At 48.5% G+C, this 20,715-nt stretch overlaps 1 protein-coding gene across 1 annotated transcript in view; it reads left to right on the top strand.

Moving 5' to 3' along the window:
• The window catches only part of LOC109294749 (excitatory amino acid transporter 1-like), a 128,444-nt gene that overhangs the window by 40,512 nt on the left and 67,217 nt on the right, over window positions 1-20,715 (top strand). Inside the window, exon 2 of the mRNA XM_019513203.1 lies at window positions 12,413-12,673. Within this exon, the coding sequence (XP_019368748.1) occupies window positions 12,457-12,673 (217 nt within the window). The 5' untranslated portion in view covers window positions 12,413-12,456. The remainder of the gene's footprint in view (window positions 1-12,412; window positions 12,674-20,715) is intronic.

Genomic DNA, 20,715 nt, shown 5'->3' with positions numbered 1-20,715 from the left:
GTGGCCTGTTGCAAACTAGTCAGGGGGGACCAGCAGGCATTGGGGGAGTCCCTGTTCCCCCGGGCACTACCAGGAGTGACTAGAAATAACGGTCACAAGCTGGCAGAGGGTAGATTCAGGCTAGACATCAGGACTTCACGGTCAGGGCAGCTAGGATCTGGAACCAACTTCCAAGCAAAGTGGTGCTAGCTCCTACCCTGGGGGTCTTTAAAAGAAGGCTAGATGAACACCTTGCTGGGTTCATTTGACCCCAGTAGTCTTTCCTGTCATGGCAGGGGGTCGGACTAAATGATCTGCTCAGGTCCCTTCCAACCCTACTAACTATGGAACTATTTACATGGACTCCTGTCAGTTGCACTGAACTTCCTATGTGTAGTGTAAGGGAAGTTGCTATGTTGCCAAATACACAGAGGGAGAAGTCAGTAAGGAGGGCAAGAAACATGACAGCAGTGAGTTGGCACAAGCTGTTCTATAAAACAAGGATTCTGGGTCACATTCCTCTGATTGTGTTTGCCTCTCTAACTGTAGAACAGATCAGAACCAGGTCCTCTATAACCTTTTCATGGGCCATAAGCAGCCTCTGTTCAATGAATTATGCTTGGTTTAGTTTCTAATGGAGAAATGTTACTAAAATACGTGAAACAATCGTGGTTGTTGTAGGGGCAATGTGAGTGCCAAACACAGCATCAGGCTTCCTGGATTCTATTCCCGGCAGCACTGGCGACATATAGGGGGTACACGTGCACCCCCTGAGCATGGCAGTGCACCCCCTGCAAAAAAGCACCGCCAACACTGCCAGTGGTGCCTGCAGGCAGTTGCTGCTCACCATCCCTCCCCTCCAGCCCCGCCGCTGCCTGCAGGAGATCACCGTGCCCCCCCCGGCCTCCAGTGGCATGCGGTGTTCATGCCCAGCAGAGTCATTGTGCGACCCTGGGGAAGTTCATTACTGTCCCTGTGTCCCTGCTTCCTTCTGAGCAAATGGATATAATACTGCTGACTGCCCATTTGAAAGTGCCCAGGTGTCCCTAGATGAAAGATGTTCTATCAGGGCTGAGTATTATTATCTCACTTAAAGCTTGTTTACTCTGTGGTGGCAGTGTGTCCCAACCAGGATGGGGCCCCACATGTCTTGCCCACTTCCCACTTATTCAGGCCTGTGGGCCTGCTCTAAACTTGGAATTTCATTATTAAAGCTGTTTAATATCCTTTTGAGGACACTCTCAGGCATTTGGTCTCTGGAGGTGCATCTATACGTACACTTTAATGCGCCTTAGCCTATTTTAATGCACATTAAAGAGTCACTAAGAAGTGCTTTTTAGTTATTGCACATTAAAATAGGCTAATGCACATTAAGCTTCACTTTAAAACCATGTTCTTTAGTTAATGCACATTTAGACAAGCTAATGCACATTTTCCTACTACCTCACAATAGAGGGTACCTGTGAATGAGCACGGAGCCTGCTCCAACGTGCAGTAATTACAGTGCGTTGGAGCAGACTCAGTGAATCGAGTCTTCTGGAGTATAGTAATTACCATGCTCCAACAGCCTCCTGCATCTCATGTATCAGCATCCCTGCGCTTCACAATGGTGGTGGGGGTGCTTGAACTAAAGCTCATCGAACAAGCTTTAATTCAAGCCCTCCTTCCCCCCCCACCATTTTGAAGCGTGAGGATGCTAACACACAAGACACTGTAGCTCTTTAATTAGAGTGGCTGTCAGAGCTGCTCTGATTAAAGCACCACCCCCCAACCCCTGAAGCATGTGTAAAAGTGCTTGGAGGTACTAGATTTAATGTGCATTAACTAAAGCATATTAATGCATGTGTAGATGCACCCTGGCATGCTTGAGAGCAGCCCCTGGGGATGAACAAGAATTGGCCTTGCACGCTTATTTTGTAGCCAGTTCAATTATTTTTCCCTTTGCTTTGAATTGAATATTTAAATTACTGCTATCTTATTGGGCTTGGATAGAATTTGCTCAGATGAAACTTTTTGTTTTTGGATTCTTAAAGACTTAAAACATCAATGCTAAAAACAAAAAAAAATCTCAGGATTCTTTATAAGATAACTTCTCATGCTAAGTTAGAATGTGTATATGGTTATAGCAAAACTAAAGAAGAATACCGCACTTAACTGCACAGTCTTCCATGTCTTGTTAGATAATTCAGGAAGTCAACAGATAAGAATGAAATTCAATAACATACCAAGAGGCCTTCAAGTCAAAAGCTCTGTCACAAAATATCACCTCTTTTTTACTATTTTATTCTTATTCCTATTTCTATTTGGCCTAAGTTAGTATACATCAACAGGCATAAAGCATGCATCAGGATCACAGAAATTAAGGGCTGAAAGGGACCTCAAAAGATCGAGTCCAACCCCCCTGCTCTTGGCAGGAATACTGCTGAGATCAAATGATCCCAGCAAGGAGTCTGGCCAGTCTCCCCTTGAAGACTTCCAAGGCTGGGGACTGCACCACCTCCTTGGGAAATCTATTCCAGATTGTGGTCATCCTTACCATAAATAAGTTCTTCCTTACATCCAACCTGAAAACATCCTCTAACGGTTTATGGCTATTGCTCCTTGTCCTTTCCTTGGACACCATAATGAACAGTTTTTTTCCCCAGTTCCCAATAATCACCCCTTACATACTTACAGATGGCCACCAAGTTCCTCCTTAGTCTTCTCTTCCCCAGGCTGAACAGTCTCAGATCCCTTCATCATTCCTCATAAGGTTTGTCCTCTAGGCCCTTAATCATTCTTGTGTCTCTTCTCTGGACCCTTTCAAGATTCTCCACATCTTTTTTGAATTGCGGCACCCAGAACTGGACACAGTACTTCAGCTGGGATCTCACTAATGCTGAGTAGAGAGGAAGTATCACTTCCTTAGCCCTGCTCATGACACATCGGCTAATGCATCCCAGTATCCTATTAGCTCTGTTGACTACAGCTTTGTCTTGTTCATCTTGTGATCAAGCGTAACCCTGAGGTCCCTTTCAGCCATTGTGGTAGCCAGGACATCTCCTCCTAACCTATATTTGTGTCTCCAGTTATTTCTCCCTGGTTGAAGCACTTTACATTTAACTGCATCCAGTTCTGCTCCACCCACCTTTCCAGCTTGTCCCTGCTTGGATCCGCATCCTATCCCATAGCATGACTGCTTTTCCCCATAAGTTAGTATCATCCACAAACTTGACCAGTATGCTTTCCACATCCTCATCTAAAATGTTGATAAAGATGTTGAACAGCACAGAACCAAACTCTGCGGGACACCACTGGCCACCTCCTGCCAAGATGATACAGACCTGTCCACTAACACTCTCTGGGTTCAACCCCTTATTCCCAACCCACCTGACTGTGGACTCTGCCAGCCCACAATCCCCCAATAAGTATATGACATCAACTGTGTCTCCCACATCTAAGCGGTTCATTGCTTGACCATAGGAGATGAGGTTGGTCAGACACAACCTGCCCGCAACAAAACCATGTTGGCTATCCTTCAGCATCATGTCTTCTGCCAGTCTCTCACAAATGGACTTCTTGATAATTTTTTCCAAAATTTTACCCAGTGTCAAGGTCAAATCAACTGACCTGTAGTCTCCCAGATCCTCCCTCCTCCCCTTCTTAAAGATTGGCACCACACTGGCCCTTTTGTAGTCTTCCTTAACCTCTCCTGAGCACCATGAGTGTGCCTGAGTGATAAAAAGTTTTTAAAAATTTCACCTAGATAAAAAAAATGATACAGAGTTATAGTGCCCCTATACACGTGTGCAGAGCCTGCTCCAACACGCTGGAAATCCAGCACGTGAGAGCAGACTCAATCAAATCTGCTGGAGCATGGAAGTTGATGTGCTCCAGCAGCCTTTCACATCACATGTATCAGTGTTGCTGCGCATCTCCACACTGAAAAAATGGTGGCAGAGCACTTTGAAATAAAATGTATTCAATGAGCTTTAGTTCAAAGCACTCTGCAAATATTTTTTCAGCGCGGAGATGCACAGGGACGCTGATACATGTAACTTGGGGGCACTTTTAGTTAACGTGGCTCCCTAATAAAGTGCCTGGTGCTACATCCGACACCACATGTAAAAACGCCCATAGGGTTGAAAGGGGCCTCAGGGATCATTTGGTCCAACCCCTTGCACAAACACAGAATTGCTGTTTCTAAATCATTTCTGCCCAATGCTTATCTAGCCTCCTCTTAAAAACCTCCAACAAAGGACATTCCACAACTTCTCTGAGCAGCCTACACTAATACCTTATTGTTCTAACAGTAAGGAAGTTTTTCTGACATCTAAGACAAATCTTCTTTGCCACAATTTAAAATCATTGCTTTGTGTCTTGCCCCCTGTAGGCAGGTGTTCTGTCTTTTCTTTATGGCACCCTTTCAAATATTTGCTTAAAACATGCTTGTAACAGAGAGCTTGGGGCTCCAAGCTGTAAGATAAAAGCAGCCCAGCCAGGGAGATCTGCAGGCTAGGCAGAGCACAGCAGCTACAGGGGCCAGGGGCAGGCTCAAGGCTCAAGCAGTATTGAGCCCAAAGTGGGCAGAGTGCAAGGCGGCAGGGAGACAGGGGCTAGGGGCCTGGCACCCAAGAGAGGTGCAATGTGCAGTGAAAGACAGGGACCAGGGACTTGGTGCCCAAGAGAGGCAGAGTGAGAGACAGGGGCAAGGGGCCCAGCACGTAAGAGGGGCAGAATGAGAGACAGGCTAGGGGCCTGGCATCTGAGAGGGGCACAGTGAGAGACAGGGGCCAGAGGCCTGATACAGTGAGCTCAGGCTAGAAGGCCTTGCTATAGTAAAGGGGCAGAGGCTGAGGAGGCCAAAGCCCCAACAAAGGGAACAATGTTATTGTAACACCTGCGAGGCATGGGGCATGGTGTAGGGAAGGCTTTGGAGCCACGCAACTAGCCCTTAAGGCTTGAGGTGCCCTCCAGTGGCACAGTTACAGAGTGAGGCCCCGTGAGGGGCCTAAGTACCAGTGAAGCCTGGCGAGGGGCCTGGGCACAGGCAGAGGCTGGCGGGGTCCAGGTGGACTGAGGCCACACAAAGGCCCATGGGCACCTTGCTTATTTATTATAATACCATCAAGGCAGGCTAGATGGGAAGGTGCCCTAGGGGTGGAGTGGGGCACGACTGAGCCACCAGGTGGCATCATGGCCACCCCTGGGACCCTGACCTTGTTACACTGGTGCGCTGGCTGGCAGAGTTGGCCATGCCAGAAAGTGAGGGAACACATAGGTCAAGTAAGGCCAGACAGAATACAGATAATGCTCCTTACCCAGCACTGAGACTGGGGGGAGGTATAGAAAGCAGAGATGGCTGCAGAGATGGAGTGGCTAGTGCAGGCATTAATCAAGCAACAGATTTCTGTGACTGAGCAGGCCCAGGAATGGGAGGAGCAGATCAGAGAGGTAGCTCCCTAGCAGCTTAACCAGCTGGAATCCAGATTGTGGCTAGCCAAGATTTACTGAAGCAAATAGTGCAGATGTTCCAGCATGTGAAAGAAGAGATTGGCAAACTCCAGCTGCAGAGTATGAAACCCAACAAGCATGGATAGTGGTGCAGCAGAGACTGTCGGAGCACCTATCTGTCCAGGGGTTGGAGCTCCCTGAGTGGCAAGAGTAAGGCACTGTTGGAGGCTGATCACGTAGATACATTAGAGCATGAACTATTAAAGACACAACTTTTTGCAGATGAGGTGGGTGGACAAGCAGACCACCTGCAATGGGAACTGGAGGTGAAGCACCAAGGCCACAAGCAAACTGAAGCAGAGGTGAACTTCCCTGAAGCAGCAGATGCTGACCAGGAGTAAGGAGAGTAAAAGCAAAGAATTGAGATACCTACTGGCAGCCGCAACAGCAGCAAATAAGGAAATAAGGCAAATGATAGTGGCCAAGGCAGAAAAGAGCCAAGAGCAGGAGGCAGTTGCAAGCAGTCCAAGATAGGGTGGGTGCTGTTGCCGCTCAAGCTGGGGGGATGGTCTCTGCCCCAGTGAATGAAGGCTCTGACAGCCCAGGAGAGGGGGAAAGTGCAGCAGGCCAAGATGGCAGCCCTGAAGAAGCAGAGGTGCAAAATAGAGATCAGCATGCAGCAGGACATGTAGGACTGGCAAGGAAAGTACGTAGAGAATGAGCAGCTCTTGTCTACGTTACAAGAAGACCTTGTTAGTGTCCAAGCCCTAGTGCAGGAGCTGATGCCTATGGCATACCTGAGTATAGACAGGCATAGACAGGGTGAGCAAACAGCCTGCCAAGAAGCCCTTTTGAGAGCTTACCGGGAGTTAGTTGAAACTCAGTGCAGACAGACAGCTTGCAGGTGGAAAGGGCCAGCTATGAGAAGCAGTTCACTGAGCTCCAGAAAGTCAATGCTGAGCTCATCAGTGGGAACCAGAAATTGAGCAAAGAGCTGGGCCTGGAGAGGCAGAAGTGTGAGACTGCAGTCCTCCAACTTAAAAAAGAAGTTATGTAGGAGTTGAGGGGTCTTGCATCACAGCTGGGAGAACAGGCACCTGCAAGCAAGCAGGACATAAAGGACCTGAGGAAAGAGCTGGTAAAGGGCACTGGTATGAGGAGGCCAGAGCAGCAAAGCAGAAAGGGAATGAGAGCCCTGACTGCAAGACAGAGGATCAAGACCCTCAAGAGGACCCAGAGACAGAGGTGCTCCCACAAACCCACACCTGTCGGGGAAGGCCATGGGAAGTGCTTGAAGCTGGGATAAATAGAGGCAGGAAGACCTCAGGCACTTGACCTCAGGTGCAGCCTCAACCAAAAGGGTGGCTTGAAGAGGAGAGGGCAGTGGGAGTCTTTGGCACAACAGTGGCCTGGGGAGAGATCGATCCACCCCAAAGAGGAGTTGCAAAGCCACCAGAGCACTAGGAGAAGGCCCCAGAGAAGACCAAATAGGTTCCAGAGGGGGAAGAAGGTCCTCCTGCCCAGGCCCAGGTGGGGGCCAAACTTACTTTGAGGACTCCAGACTCAGACCAGAAGAAAAAGAAAGTCCACCAAAGGGTGAGCTACCCAACCCCAGGAAGTCTAGGTAAACCCCTTGAAAGTATGTGGGGTGAGGGCTTCTATGGAGAAATTCATGGACAGTGAGCATGTGGATCTACTTGTAATGAGTATGATATATGGCCATGCTGCAGACACACTTCCTTAAGTAGGAGGAGGTAGATAGCACTTCCAGGATGCAGACAGAAAGACTTTTGTAGGGGAAAATATCCTGGGGCACAGAAGAACCCAGGGCACAGCCATACCTGGGTGGGCAGGGGGACTAGAGGAGTGCAAAGGGTGCCAGAGGTCCTGCTGGCTACAAGTGGAATATGGCAGCCTGTGCAAGAACCAGGGACAGAGACACAGGCTGCACGGAGATCACCCACCAGGCCTACAAATGAGCAGAGAGCCAGTACAGACCAGGGTAGGAGACGTCAACCCGACACCAGCCTGGGAGGTAAGGGATGGTGGCTCAAGATCGAAATGGTTCTGAGGGGCAGAAAGGTGTTCATGAATAACCTCCCTGAGTGGGTTTCCTAGTGGACTATCAAAGACCACTTGAGAAACCAAGAATATTACATTTGTATTGCTGTACAGAGACTCAGACCCAGTGGCTGAGGTATGGTCAACTGTAAAGACAAAGCGACTGCCCTGAAAATAGTAGAGGCCATAGACTTTTTGGACCTCAGAAGGGGGACTTTCAGCAGGGGGAGCAGATGGAATGATCAGGAAATTCCCTGGGGCAGTAGGATTAGAGATGGGAGGTCCCTGAAGCCTTGGAGTTGTCAGAATGCCCCGGAGATCACAAGACAGGTATCCTGGGACCTATGTCAATAGAAACCCTCAACAAGAGATGGGGAAATCTGTGCCCACTGGCCTGAGATGAAGATTAGGGGGCACCAGGCAGCTGCTGGGCACCCCATGCCCTCCCTTTGCTTATCTGCTGAAGATAAGCAGGGAAGGTGTATAACAGAGAGCCGTGGGGCTCCCTGTTGCTGCAAGATGAAAGGAGCCCAGCCTGGGAGCTCTGCAGGCTAGGCAGAGTGTGCTAGGGGCCAGAAGCAGGCTCAAGGCTTAAGCAGTATTGAGCTGGAAGTGGGCAGAGAGTGCAAGGTGACAGGGCTAGGGGCCCAGCACCTGAGAGGGGCACAGTGAGAGATGGGAGCCAGGGGCCCAGCACCAGAGAGCAGTGCAGCCACAAAGGGCCAGGGGCCCACCAGATGGGCCATGGGCCCAGTGACCAGAAAGGACAAGCGAGAGTAAGTGCCTCAGAGCCAGGTCCAATACAGTGGGTTCAAGCAAGAAGACCTAACTATAGTAAGGGGCCAAGGCCAAGGAGGCCGAAGCCCCAACAAAGGGAACAATATTATTGTAACACCCACAGCCGACACCATAGTAAATACCTAACTATGCTAAAGGAGCGTGGTGTAGAGGACAACTTGGTGCCACACAATTAATCCTTAAGGCTTGTGGTGCCCTCCAGTGGCACAGTTATGGAGTGAGACCCAGCCAAGTCTGGTGAGGGGCCTGGGCACAGGCAGAGGCTGGCAGGGTCCAGGTGGGCTTAGGCCATGCAAAGGCCTGTAGACAGCCTCCCTATTTATTATAATACCATCAAGGTGTGGGCAAGATGGGAAGGCACCCTAGGGGTGGAGCGGGGCACGGTTGTGGAGCCACCGGGGGTTTCATGGCCGCCCTTGGGAGCCCAACGTCGTTACAGTGCTCTGCTTAAAATTGATCAGCTCTATTTTTGTCATTTGTCAAGAAACCCCAAATGAGTTATGAACTTCCCTGTGTTTTAATAACTTTTCTCTACTTTTACTTCATATAACAAAGCCTAATTATTAATACTTTTGCCTTTATTATTTAGACTTTCAAGCCTACCCTGATTTTAATTTAACCTAGCTTTTAACATCACTAAAATATATATTCTGTAAACTATAGTCAGTAAACAGTTTTATTTTTAGACCCTTTATGGGCAACAATGTCCAGGTTTGAGTACCCCTGTCAGCCCAAGTGGGTATAGCAGGGGCCTGTCGTACCTGGGCTAGGCCACTGTTATGGTGTGGACAAATCTTTTGAAACTGGTCTCCCCAGATCATGTTGGCAGGCATGTGGGAACTCCAGTCCGCAATTAACCAGCCATGAATTTAGGACAGGGGTGTCAAACTCATTCAGCCCCACAGGGCACACGAATGATACGGGGCCAGTCCACGGTTCAGGCCAGACCCACAGATTGGCCCCCCATTCTGGTCCTGATGGTCACCGCAGGACTGTCACCGCATGGCCCCAGAGCTGCCACCATGGGGTTTTGCCACATCAACTCGGAGCTCCCCCCACCCCTTCACAGGGCTGTGCAATACTGTCCCAGAGTGGTCAGGAGCTGCATTTGGCTGCTCTGGGGTTGTGCTGCATGTGGCAGTCACTCCACAGACCTTTGCATGGCCATTCAGCATACTTTGCATGCTGCCTACGGGTCACTCTGAGACCACAGGCAGCACTGGGGACTGGATGATATGGCCATATTTTTGACAATCCTGATTTACGACCTCACTCCCTAGAGTTCAGCCTGGCACCTTTCACCTATGCTTCAAAAATAAGAGAGGAACTGTATGCTTCCATATCAAGATGGCCTCAGAAAGTATTCTGTGATGCCCGTTGCAAAGAAGGGGTATCTGCTCAATGATGTCATTGACACTGCTGTTTCTAAAATTGCCTACTTCAGAAGTTTAACAACTCTCCTGTTGCAGAATATTATTCACTAAAATCCCTGTTTGTCAAAGTGCCTCCTCATCATTGAAGGTATAAACAATTAGAAAAAATTAGAATAGGTTTCTAATGTTCAGAGAAGTTAAGTTCTGGAACAGCCTTTGAAAAAGTCAAGAAAGGTAACTACTTCTAAGGTGGAGTTTGGTCAGTTAATGGAAGGGACTATATGACATGGTTTCATGTATTACAGGGGACTAGACTCAATGACTGATTCCCTTCAGTCCTATATTCCTTTAAAAAAAGTTAATGAAGCCATTTGTGAACAAGACAAGGGAAGGCAGATATAGCAACACATCAAGGTTTGCTGTTGTTACCAACCACTCTTGCCTGGCATCTGGAAATATCATATGCCACAAGTTATAGCTAAGAGATCAATAAGTAATGTAAGGCCCTGGAGCACATGAAACAGAATTCACAATGCTACTGAATGGTATTGTGAGCACAGACACAACTTGGATGAATTTTTCATTTGTTTCCCATGTGAGGAGTAGCAGAAAGGACACAAACTGGAAGCTTTGCCAGAGTGAAAGTCTACTCCGTTAACAGATAAGAGTTGGGACTGTGTAACAGAAGAGCAAATGTGAGATTCCAGATGCACTGATGTAGGTGAAAGAAATGAAACCTAAGAACATTTTTTGATAAACCTGAAGCTTATGTGTTTAACTTCCATAAACTTCATTCAAACTAAGTCTTAGGACAGATGTGCAATGGAGAGCTCAGGGAGACTGTTAAAAAAGAGAGGTGCTCCTAACTGTCTCTCCATTATCCTGCACCTTATGGAGCCTTTAACATCTGTGCAAAGGATATGCAAAATATTCCCACAACAGAATGACAGTGGTTTCTCTCTCATTGCTCTGGTGTACCTGACTGCACAGTGTGACACAGTATTAAGGAATTAGGTCCTTCATGTCCAAGAATGGAAAGCAGAATAGTTAAATTTAGGCATAAAGCTTCCAATTATTAAAATACAATAGTCTAGCCTTGAGTTGACAAAGGCATGTCTAATGGTGGCCAGATCTGAATCTGACAGAAAGGGTCACAGCCTCCTAACCAGATGGAGCTGTTGGAAGGTGATCCTAGCAGCTGCTGCCACCTAAAGATCCAAGTGCAGTGTGGGAATCAGGAGCATCCTAAGCCTGTGAACCTGAGTGACAAGGGAAGGCTGAACCTCCTCAATGATAGGTGTTCCAATCCCCCCATCAAGTCAAACTGTTATAATCATCATCACCTCTGTCTTGTTGGATTCAGTTTCATCTGGTTCACCCACATTTGGTGCTGCCAGGCACTTGAAAAGGACTAAGGCTGAGAGACCAAGGTCAGATGAGAAGGAGAGAGGTTTCATTAACATGCTGATGGCATCCTATGCCAAAACTCCAGACTGTCTCTCCCAGGGGTCACATATACAAACTGATTATGAGGGGCAACAAGACCCCATAGGATCCCACAGGAAAGGTAGAGGTGATTACCCTCACCATTCTCTGGGGCTTCCCCTTTAGTAAAAGGCGGAACCAATTTAGAACAGCCGTGTGACTATGCAGTCGTATATATTCTTTATCAGCACCCGATGTTCAACTGTATCGAAGGCCACTGAAAGACTGAGTAAGATCAGCAGGGCACAAATTGCACTGCTGATCTTCAGATGAAGGTCATCAGCCAATGCCATTACTGCAGTCTCTGTGCTCTATCCAGAACTAAAACCAGACTGACAAGGCTAATGGAAACCAGTGGAATTCATATCTACCTGGAGCTGTTGGCTTACCACCCATTCAAAGACATTCTGCAAAAAGGGGAGGTTGGAGATGGGCAATAACTGGATGGGCAAGCATCAAGCAATGGTTTCTTGAGAAGGGAGAGCTCATGGCAAAACTGAATTCAGTGTACAAAACAGAGCCACTTTTGCTCAGAAACTCAGCAGGGGGTGGTATCCATTTTTTACCCAGTGATCTACTCATCCACAAAGTGGGAGACTTCTATTCCAGGACCTCTTCAGCCTGAAGAGATTCAGACACACATCTCCAGCTTATCAGAGTGCCCTAACCATCAGGCTATAGAACAGTCTGAGTGGATACACTCCACTGTTCCTATTGAACCTGGGCCATTGTGAAGTCAAGAATACAAAAGTCATGGAGCTAGAACGAAAGCATGCGAATAAAAAGTGTGTCTTAATGTATTCAGAAGACCTCGTTTCTGCAGAAAAACTTACAGTTCCTCTTCAGGCAAATTTAAGAAGTTTGGTTTATTTGTGAAGTTATAGAACAGTTTGCTTACAGTTGAATTTAATTCAGGTGGATTCTCATTATCCAAACTGGCAGATTCTCCTAAAAATGAGTGAACATTTCCATCTAGTATCAAGCTTCTTCTCTCCCCCAATCCAGAACTTAGTTTCTTTGCTGAGGTGTTGTTGCTGCATGAGCCCACTGCTTCTTGGGAGAAGTGATAGTATTGTAGCTTTTTAGTCAGGGTCTGAATCAAAATCACTTGGAGCCCTGGCAGCTCCTTAGACGCAGTGTCTTTCTAATTTAGCTCCGTTCAGTTCTAGAGCAGTTTTCCAGTCTTAGAACTTAGAATTACACAGGGGCCAGGGGCATGTTATCAAAGTTGAGAAAATGTGTCAGTTTATCTCATTTTTTCTCCTCTGCTTCTCCTTTCCCAGTTTCCCAAGAGTCGTGTTTCCTGGATCTGGTGCTTAAGGTGATTATGAGTGAACAGCAGGGCCACGTGAACAGCCTATTCCTGAATGAGGACTCCACCAAGCAGCACAGCAGTGAGGGCTGGATTCAGCACTTCCAAAAGGCAGTGCAGAAGCGGACAGCACGGGCCAAGAAACGGGTGTCTACTATCACTAAGGACCATGCCAAGGGCTTTCTCAGGAGAAATGCTTTCGTCCTTTTCACCATCGCTGCTGTTGTACTAGGTAAAATACTGGGTTCGGGAGGCCTGCTCTGTGTTTATTGATCCCCAGCTATTCGTGCTGATTATAGAGCAACACTGTGGGGCCAGGAAATCAGGGTTCTGTTTCTCTGCCATAAGCTCATTCTGTACTTCTGGGGAGGTCACTTCACCTTTCAGGACCTCAGTTATGATTTGTGGCATTTAGAAACCCCAGTCCAAATTTTAGATTAGACTCCACTGTACTAGGGATTATTCACAATGAAGTCTCTTTAGCCCTACAGCTGGGATAATAATGGGAGCTAGGAATGTCACGTCTCACATTTTTCTAGTAGCAAAAGCCCCAGTTACACCAGCAAAAAGTCTGTTTGTTGGAATAGATTATTTCCTTTGGGAACTGGTAAAAGCCATATTAGAAAACATCTCCAGGATAAATGAGACCATAGTACTACCTGCAAAGTGAGGATGATGTGGAGGTATCAGAGGCTAAAGACAGACATAGGTTTCTCCTGTGACCAAGTCTTTTATTCTGGGATCTAAATCTTAAAAGCTCTTTGTCCCACTTTAAATACTTCTGAAGTACTGCTGAATTTCCCAACATAACACTTTTTTTCCCAGGACAATTGCAGCTAATCAAAGTTAATTGTCATTCAAGCTGCATATGTAAATGCTCTCCTACCCCCCTGCCTTCCTTTTGATGTGAATCAAAGCTGGAGATCATTAGACCCAGGACAAACCAGATGTCTGTTTTTAACCAGACATTGCCTCTGCAGTACTATGGTTTTAATTTAAGCACAGTTTAAGGGCCTTGTTACATGGTAATTTTGGGTGGCTCCTGGAGCTCTGAACCCCTAGACTGTCTGCACATTAGCAGCTGAAACTGGTCTGCACATTAGCACCTGGTTTTCAGCACTCATCATCATGCAGCTCAACATGATGTCCTCCAGGAGACAATTCTCTCTGATCCCTTCTACCAAGCTCCTCTTGCACTAAGATGCAGCCAGGCTAGGCTAAACTTAAGTGCAGTGATTTTTGACCTGTGGTCTGCTGACCTCTGGGGGTCTACTGACTATGACTAAGGGGTCCACAAAAGGTAACTGTGACCAATCAAAAGTATGTGAATACCTAAGCTTACAATTCAAATGGGTCCACAACTCCGTTCCAAATTTTTAGGGGTCTGCACATGAAAAAAGGTTGAAAACTACTGCCTTGGTGTAAACGCTCCACCCTCACCTACTGGCCCAGGTCAGGCCCACTTCTCCCCCCTCCCCCACCCTATTCACCCCAGATCCCTGCCCCCACTTGCCTTCTCCTCCTCCCTGCTGCCCCCCCTCCACCACCCACCTGTGCTGTCTGTCCCATGGTGCAGGCAGGGAAATGTTAGCCTGCCCATCCAGCTGACACCATTGCTGCTTTCTGGGCCAGGCAAGCAGCACCCTGGCAACAGCAGCAGCCAGACAGGTAGGTGAACCCTTTCCTGCCTAATTCCCTGGGATAGATAGCTTAGCAGCCATAAGTAAATAATGCTTCAGTGGCAGAGGGAGGCAAGGTAAGTGGAAAATAGGGGATTGGAACACATGACTTCTGAGGAGAGGCTGAGGGAACTGGGCTTATTTAGTTTACACAAGAGAAGATGGGGGGATTTGAAAGCAGCCTTCAGCCACCTGAAGGGGGGTTGCAAAGAGGATGGAGCTGGACTGTTCTCAGTGGTGGCTGATGACAGAACAAGGAGCAACCATCTCAGGTTGCAGCAAGGGAAGTTTAGGTTGGATATTAGGGAAAAACTCTCTCACTAGGAGGGTGGTGAAGCACTGGAATGGAACACCTAGAGAGGTAGTGGAATTTCTATCCTTGGCGGTTTTTAAAGCCTTGCTTGACAAAAGCCCTGGCTGGAATGATCTAGTGGGAGAGATGGTCCTGTTCTGAGCAGGGGGCTGGTCTATATCAGCATTTTTCAACCCGTGGGTCACAACCCAAAAGTGGGTTGCAAGAATATATGAAAGGGTAGTGAACAAACTTTCAAAAGGGATTCTTCTTTAAAGGAGAAAGACATGCGAAACCATGGCTTTTCCCTCACAGACTGGCAGAGTTCCAGCCTTCAAGGGGCTGCCAGGGGCCCCCTTTGCCCCACACAAACCCCACTGTGCCCCACACACCCACTTCCTGCCCTACACACTATGGGGCTGGGACCTGGGGACAGGGGGCAGTGGGCTGGGAGTGAGGGGCACTGGGTCGTGATTGGCCATTAGTGTTTACAAATTGGTCCTGGTACAAAAAAGGTTGAGGACTACTGGACTAGATGGCCTCCTGAGGTCCCTGCCAACCCTAATTTTCTCTGATTCCATGAACAGCGTGTGCCCCCGGCGGGTGGGGGGGCACAGCTGTGCCAGTGGTAGCAGGAGCCCAGCAGCGGTGAGTGGGGAGCTCCTGCAAATGCCACCAGCACTGTCAGCAGCCGGGGGGGGGACGTGGCAAGTGCTGACCAGTGGTCAGCGACTACCCGTAGGCACCACCGGCAGCAGCGGCCAGGGGCGATTGTGGACCAGCAGCGGGGTGGTGGGCGGCGACCGCCCACAGGCGCTGCTGACAGTGTCAATGGTACCTTTTTGCAGGGCGTGCACCACCACGCACAGGGGGTGCACGTGCACCCGCATGTACCCCCTACGTGTCACCCCTGTTTGATTCTATGACATCCTGAGAGGCAGGGTGGAGTCCCAGAGTTATAGGGAAACTGGGGGAGCCTGGAATAAGAGCGGCGGGTTACCGTTCAGTCCTTCAGACCCCTGCTGGCGTGAAGTGTGACTGTTCCAAACTCAAGCTAGCACTAATACCCATCGCTGTTTGTATGGCTCACAGTGTAAGGTGTAACAAAGCCCCAGGTGTCTGCCAGACTGACTGTGCCTCTGAATGCTGACATTCATAGAGGCAAGTTGGTCTGGTAGATACTTAAATTGCTGCCACACAGCCAGCTCCAGAAGTTGGATTCCTGAAAGCAATAATAAATCTTTTCATTACCACAGAATCTTTCAGCAGACACTCTGAGAGCTTTATAATTAATGCCCATCACCTGGAGCCTCTAAATCAAGAGTGAACTTTTCTATCTAAAAGATCTGCTCCAGCTCAGCTGCTGGAGTTGTGTCAATACAGGAATCATGGGATCAAATTTCTGGTTTGTTTGACATGGGCTGTCAGACTAGGTTATCATAGTTGTTGCTCCTAAAATTGAAATTCTTGCATTTATGAGCTGCATGGCTGTAATCCAGGAGAGCAGTGGAAGGTTTAAAGAGCAATACCATCCCTGCAACTTTCTTATTGAGCTCTGGCTGGCTAATGCATTTCCATAATCTGGCTTCTGTTTACCAAAGTATCTTAGGGCAGGGGTTTTCAACCTTTTTTAATCAAAGTACCTCTGGCAGCTGGACGTGGAACCCCAGTTGACAACCCCTGTCTTAGTGCATCTTTACACATGCTCTGGGGTGGGGTGGGAGGTGGGCACTTTAATTAGAGTGGTTCTTGGGAACTCCTATAATTAAAGCACTCACAGCATCTCATGTATTTAGCATCTCTGGCTTCAAAATGTTGGTGGGGGGCACTTTAGCTACAGCTCCTTCAACAAGCTTTAGTTAAAGCACCCCTGTTACCCTTTTGAAGCACAGGGATGCTGAATACACAGGATGCCAGCAGACTCAGTTAATCAATTCTGCTCCAACATGTGCTAAGTAGCATGCGTTAGAGCAAGCATCAGGCATGTGTGTAGGTACCCTTAAAGTTTACATAAGTGGTATCTAGTGTAATAAGAAGTGGTCCTGCAAATTCTAGGGAAAGCCATTCCCAGTCCCTGATACATTTTTTTTGCTACTTAGGAATTGTTTTTTAAGAAAGGGAGTGTTCAGAGAAGAGTTCCATTAACTTCCTTCCTAACTAAGCTAGCTAAAGGGGTTTGTTTCATCCTCCTGCCACTGAGTATGGTCATCTCCAATGTACATCTGCTTTAGACTACAGAGGTCTTCTCATTAACTCCCAGCAAGGCACGGGCAGGTAGGGGAGTGGGGCTCTAGATCTTCCAACTGTTGCTCTTTACAGAGCACTTCAGGTGTAGCTACTCCCAGATCATTCCTGACCAGTGGTTATCTAGTCTATTCTTCACTACCTCCAGTGATTGAGATTCCACAATTTCCCTGGGCAGTCTGTTCCTCACTGTTACAGTGAAGTTTTTCCTGATAGCCAATCCATACCTATCGTGCTGAAACTTCAAGCCATTGGTCCATGTCCTGCTCTCCGCAGCAAGAGAGAAAAGGTGCTCTCACTCTTTTTTTTGACAGCCCTTCAGGTACATGATAACTGCTCTTTCCTGGGTCAGGTATTGTTTAATATCTTCATTAATGATTTGGACAATGGAATTGAGTTCATGCTTCACAGATTTGTGGATGACACCAAGTTGTGTGGAATTGCAAACACTTCAGGAAAAAAAAGGTCTACAATGAATCAGATGAGATTCAACAAAGACAGTTGCAAAATCCTGTACTTAGAATAATTGCATATACAAAAAGAGACTAGGGAATAACTGGATAGGCTGCAGTACTTCAGAGAAGGACCTGGGAGTTCCAGTTGACCGTAAACTGAATTTGAGTTAGTAATGTGCTCTTGTTACAAAAAAGGCCAACATCATACTGGGAACATATACACGAGACACTTTACTGTGCAGTACAGCTAATTACTGTGCACTAAGAGTCAGCATCTACATGTGCAGATGCTTATTGTGCAATAATTAGCTCTAATCACAAGTAAACTTGCTACCTGTAAATGCAAGTAGCAAATTTACTTGTGATTAGTAACTGTGCAGTAGCACATGTATAGATGTGTGACCCGGAGCAACTGTGCTCCCAAGCAGCAGGGGCGAGAGATTGCTTTCTGTCCCAGGGAGCTGCTTATTGCCCGGGCAGGCTCCGCCACTGGAGCCTGAGCTGGGACAATGTCCCCCTGCTTGGCAGCAGGGAGCTTCCAGCCCCTGATCTGTGATCATGGGGCCAGGTGTGGGAGATCCTTATCTCCCAGCCCTAGCCCCACAGTCACGGGGCTGGCACTGGGAGATCCTCATCTCTCAGCCCAAGTCCTGTGGTAACCGGGCCCAGGCTAGATCTTTATTTTCCAGCCTCATTCCTGCAGTTGCGGAGTGGGGGCTGGGAACTCCCTGCTGCCAGGGCAGAGGGACATTGTCCTCACCTGGGTTCTGGTGGCAGAGCTTGCCTTTGCAGCAGGCACCTCCCAGGTCAGGGAGCAATGGCCCAGCCCCTGCTAGGAGACAGCGATTTCCTGGCCCCTGGGCTAACACCCAGGGGGACCCTAGTTTAGGGTTACAATATTTCCAGATCCAAAAAAGAGGACATCTGTCATGGAGAGTGGGGGGTGGGGACAGGAATATGATTGGGGGGGGCAGTGACATGCCAGTGCCCTGCCCCTGTCCATTCTGTTGTCCCTCACTGACAAGCCACCCCCCACAGCCCTGCTGCTGCCCCTCACTCCAGACCCACTGACCCCAGCACTACAAGTGCCCCTTATTCCCAAACAGCAGTACCCTGCCCCTCACCCCACACCCCCTGGTGCTGCAAGTGCCCTGGACGCCCAATCTGCAGTCACCCATCCCATCCCCCTGTGCCCCTCACGCCTAATCTGCAGCCCCCTGCCACTTACCCAGCCCTGGCGGTGCCCCTCACTCCCAACTTGCAGACCCTGCCCCCCTTCCAGTGCCCCTCACTCCAGACCCACAGACCCCTGCACCCCTCCCAGACCTGCCAGTGCCCCTCACTCCTGACCTGCAGCCTCCTGCCCCCTAGCCTTGCCGGTTCCCCTCACCCGTGACCTGCAGTCCCCCAGGAGCTCAGGCAGTGCTTCTCACCCTGACCTGTGGCCCCTGCCCCCCTAAACCCTGCCGGTGCCTATCACTCCCAACCGGCAGCCCCCTGCCTCCCAGCCCTGCTGCTCAAGCATCGCTTGCGTTGCTTTCTTACTCTCTGCCCCTCCCTCCCTGCCCCTGGCTGCTTTTTGTTGTTCCTCTGCTCTCCTGCAAGGTGAATGGCTGTCAGGGGCATGTGACCCCCAACAGCCAATCACCTTGCTTGCTGCTTCCAGTTGCAAACAACTGGCCCAGGAGGACAGAGGAACGGCAAAAAACCTGGACATTTTGCTTTTAATTTAAAAACCCTCCTGGATGTAGCAGAGGGGGCCAAAAAAGAGGACATGTCCAGGAAAACACGGATATATGGTAACCCTAGCCTGGCTGGCTGTTGAAGAGGCCTGTTGCAGGGCTGCAGGGAGTAGGAGCAACCTGCTGCTAAGAGCAGCAAATCTGATCCTGCATCCTTGCACTAGTGCCCAGGAGAGCTTACTCTCAAGTAGTTTACTTGAGAATAGGTTGCTCCTGAATGATTTTCATGTATAGATGCGCTCTGAGTTGTATTAATAGATGTATCACTTGCACATTGAGGGAAGTGATTCTTCCACTGTATTCAGGATTGATGAGGCCTCCCCTGGACTACTGTGTTCAGTTTTGAGCCCTGCATTTCAAGAAGGATGCCAACAGATTGGAAAGAGTCCAGTGAAGGGCAACAAAAATGATTAAGGGCCTGGGTGACAGGATATATGAGGAAAAGCTGAAAGAGCAAGGATTATTTAGTCTGGCAAAGAGAAGATTTAGTGGATTTGATAACAGTCTTCAAATACCTGAAGGGCAATTACAGAGAGGATGGAGATGGACTTTTCTATGTGGCTGCAAGGGATAGGATTAGGAGAAATGGCCTCAAGCTTCAGCAGGAACAATTAGGGCTGTAGTTTAGGAAATACTTTCTGACTATGAGAGTGGTCAGCAATTGGAACAGGCTACCTAGAGAGACGGTGGAATCTCCACTCTTGGAAGTTTTCGAGAACAGATTAGACAGACACCTGGGTGGGATGGCCTAGTTTGGGATGAACCTGTCTTGAGTAGACGGTTGCACTAGATGAACATGTGAAGTCCCTTTCAGCCCTACTTTCTTATGATCTTATATCTTCTCTTGATCATTTTTTCTGCAAGCTGAACATTTTTTTCAACTTTCAGGCTCTTTATCATATTTGTTGCCTGCCTCTGGACCCACTGTAATGTCTCTATCTCTTTTTTCAAAGTGTGGAGCCCAAATCATCCCACAATATTCTAGATAAGGCCTAACCAGTGCCAAGTGAAGAGGCACTAGAACCTCCTGTTTCTTAAACCTTTTGCTCCTATAGATACACCCCAAAAACACATTTGTACAGCTGTGTCACACTATAGGCTCATATCGAGTCTATGATCCACCAACTCTCCTAGAACGTTCTCCACAGTGCTGCCATCTAGGGCTGTGTGAAGCTTCAGGTGCTGATTCAATTCAGAGGAGATTCGGCCCAATTCAGTGGCCAAATCTCCAAATCCAAATCAAATCAGGGAACCAATTAAAAGGTTCAAATTTTTTCGAAGCTCTCTGAATCAATCTGGAAAAGATTTGGAAAGCTTCGGTGATTCGGGCAGTCCCCACCCACTGCAGCAAGGAGCTGGACCCAGACTTTGAGCTGGTAAGTAGGGGGTGGGGGAGGAGGGCTGGAGGACCCCCGGCAGGCTCTATCCTCTGCCTGCTCCCCCAGCCCCACCCCATGGCTGCCCCGCCCACCCCAGGTCCTGGCCCTTTAAAAAAATTCCCTACCCACCAGCTGCTGCCCGGGGGTGGGGAGGGGTGATCCCTGCTGCTTCCCACTGCCCTAGGCTGCATGGGGCCATCTGTCATGAGCTCCCACACCCCCCTGCCAGCCCTCCATGGCTGCCTTGCCTGCCCCAGCTCTGGGCCCTTTAAGGAAAAAAAACAAACAAAACCCCCTGGCCTCACCAGCTTCTGCAGCAGTCTTAGGGCAGTGTGGGGCAGTGAGAGCCAGTGAGTCAGGGCTTGCTTTGTTTTGTTTTGCTTTGTTTTGTTTTTAAAGGGCGGGAGCTGGGATGGGCGGGGCAGCCATGGGAGTGGCTGCTGAGACAACAAATTGGAGGACAAATAAAGCATTATGGACAAA

This window comes from Gavialis gangeticus, unplaced genomic scaffold, assembly GCF_001723915.1.
Source record: "Gavialis gangeticus isolate Ggan-Ray unplaced genomic scaffold, GavGan_comp1, whole genome shotgun sequence".
Lineage (NCBI taxonomy): Eukaryota > Metazoa > Chordata > Crocodylia > Gavialidae > Gavialis > Gavialis gangeticus.
This window is presented reverse-complemented; position numbering and strand designations above follow the sequence as displayed.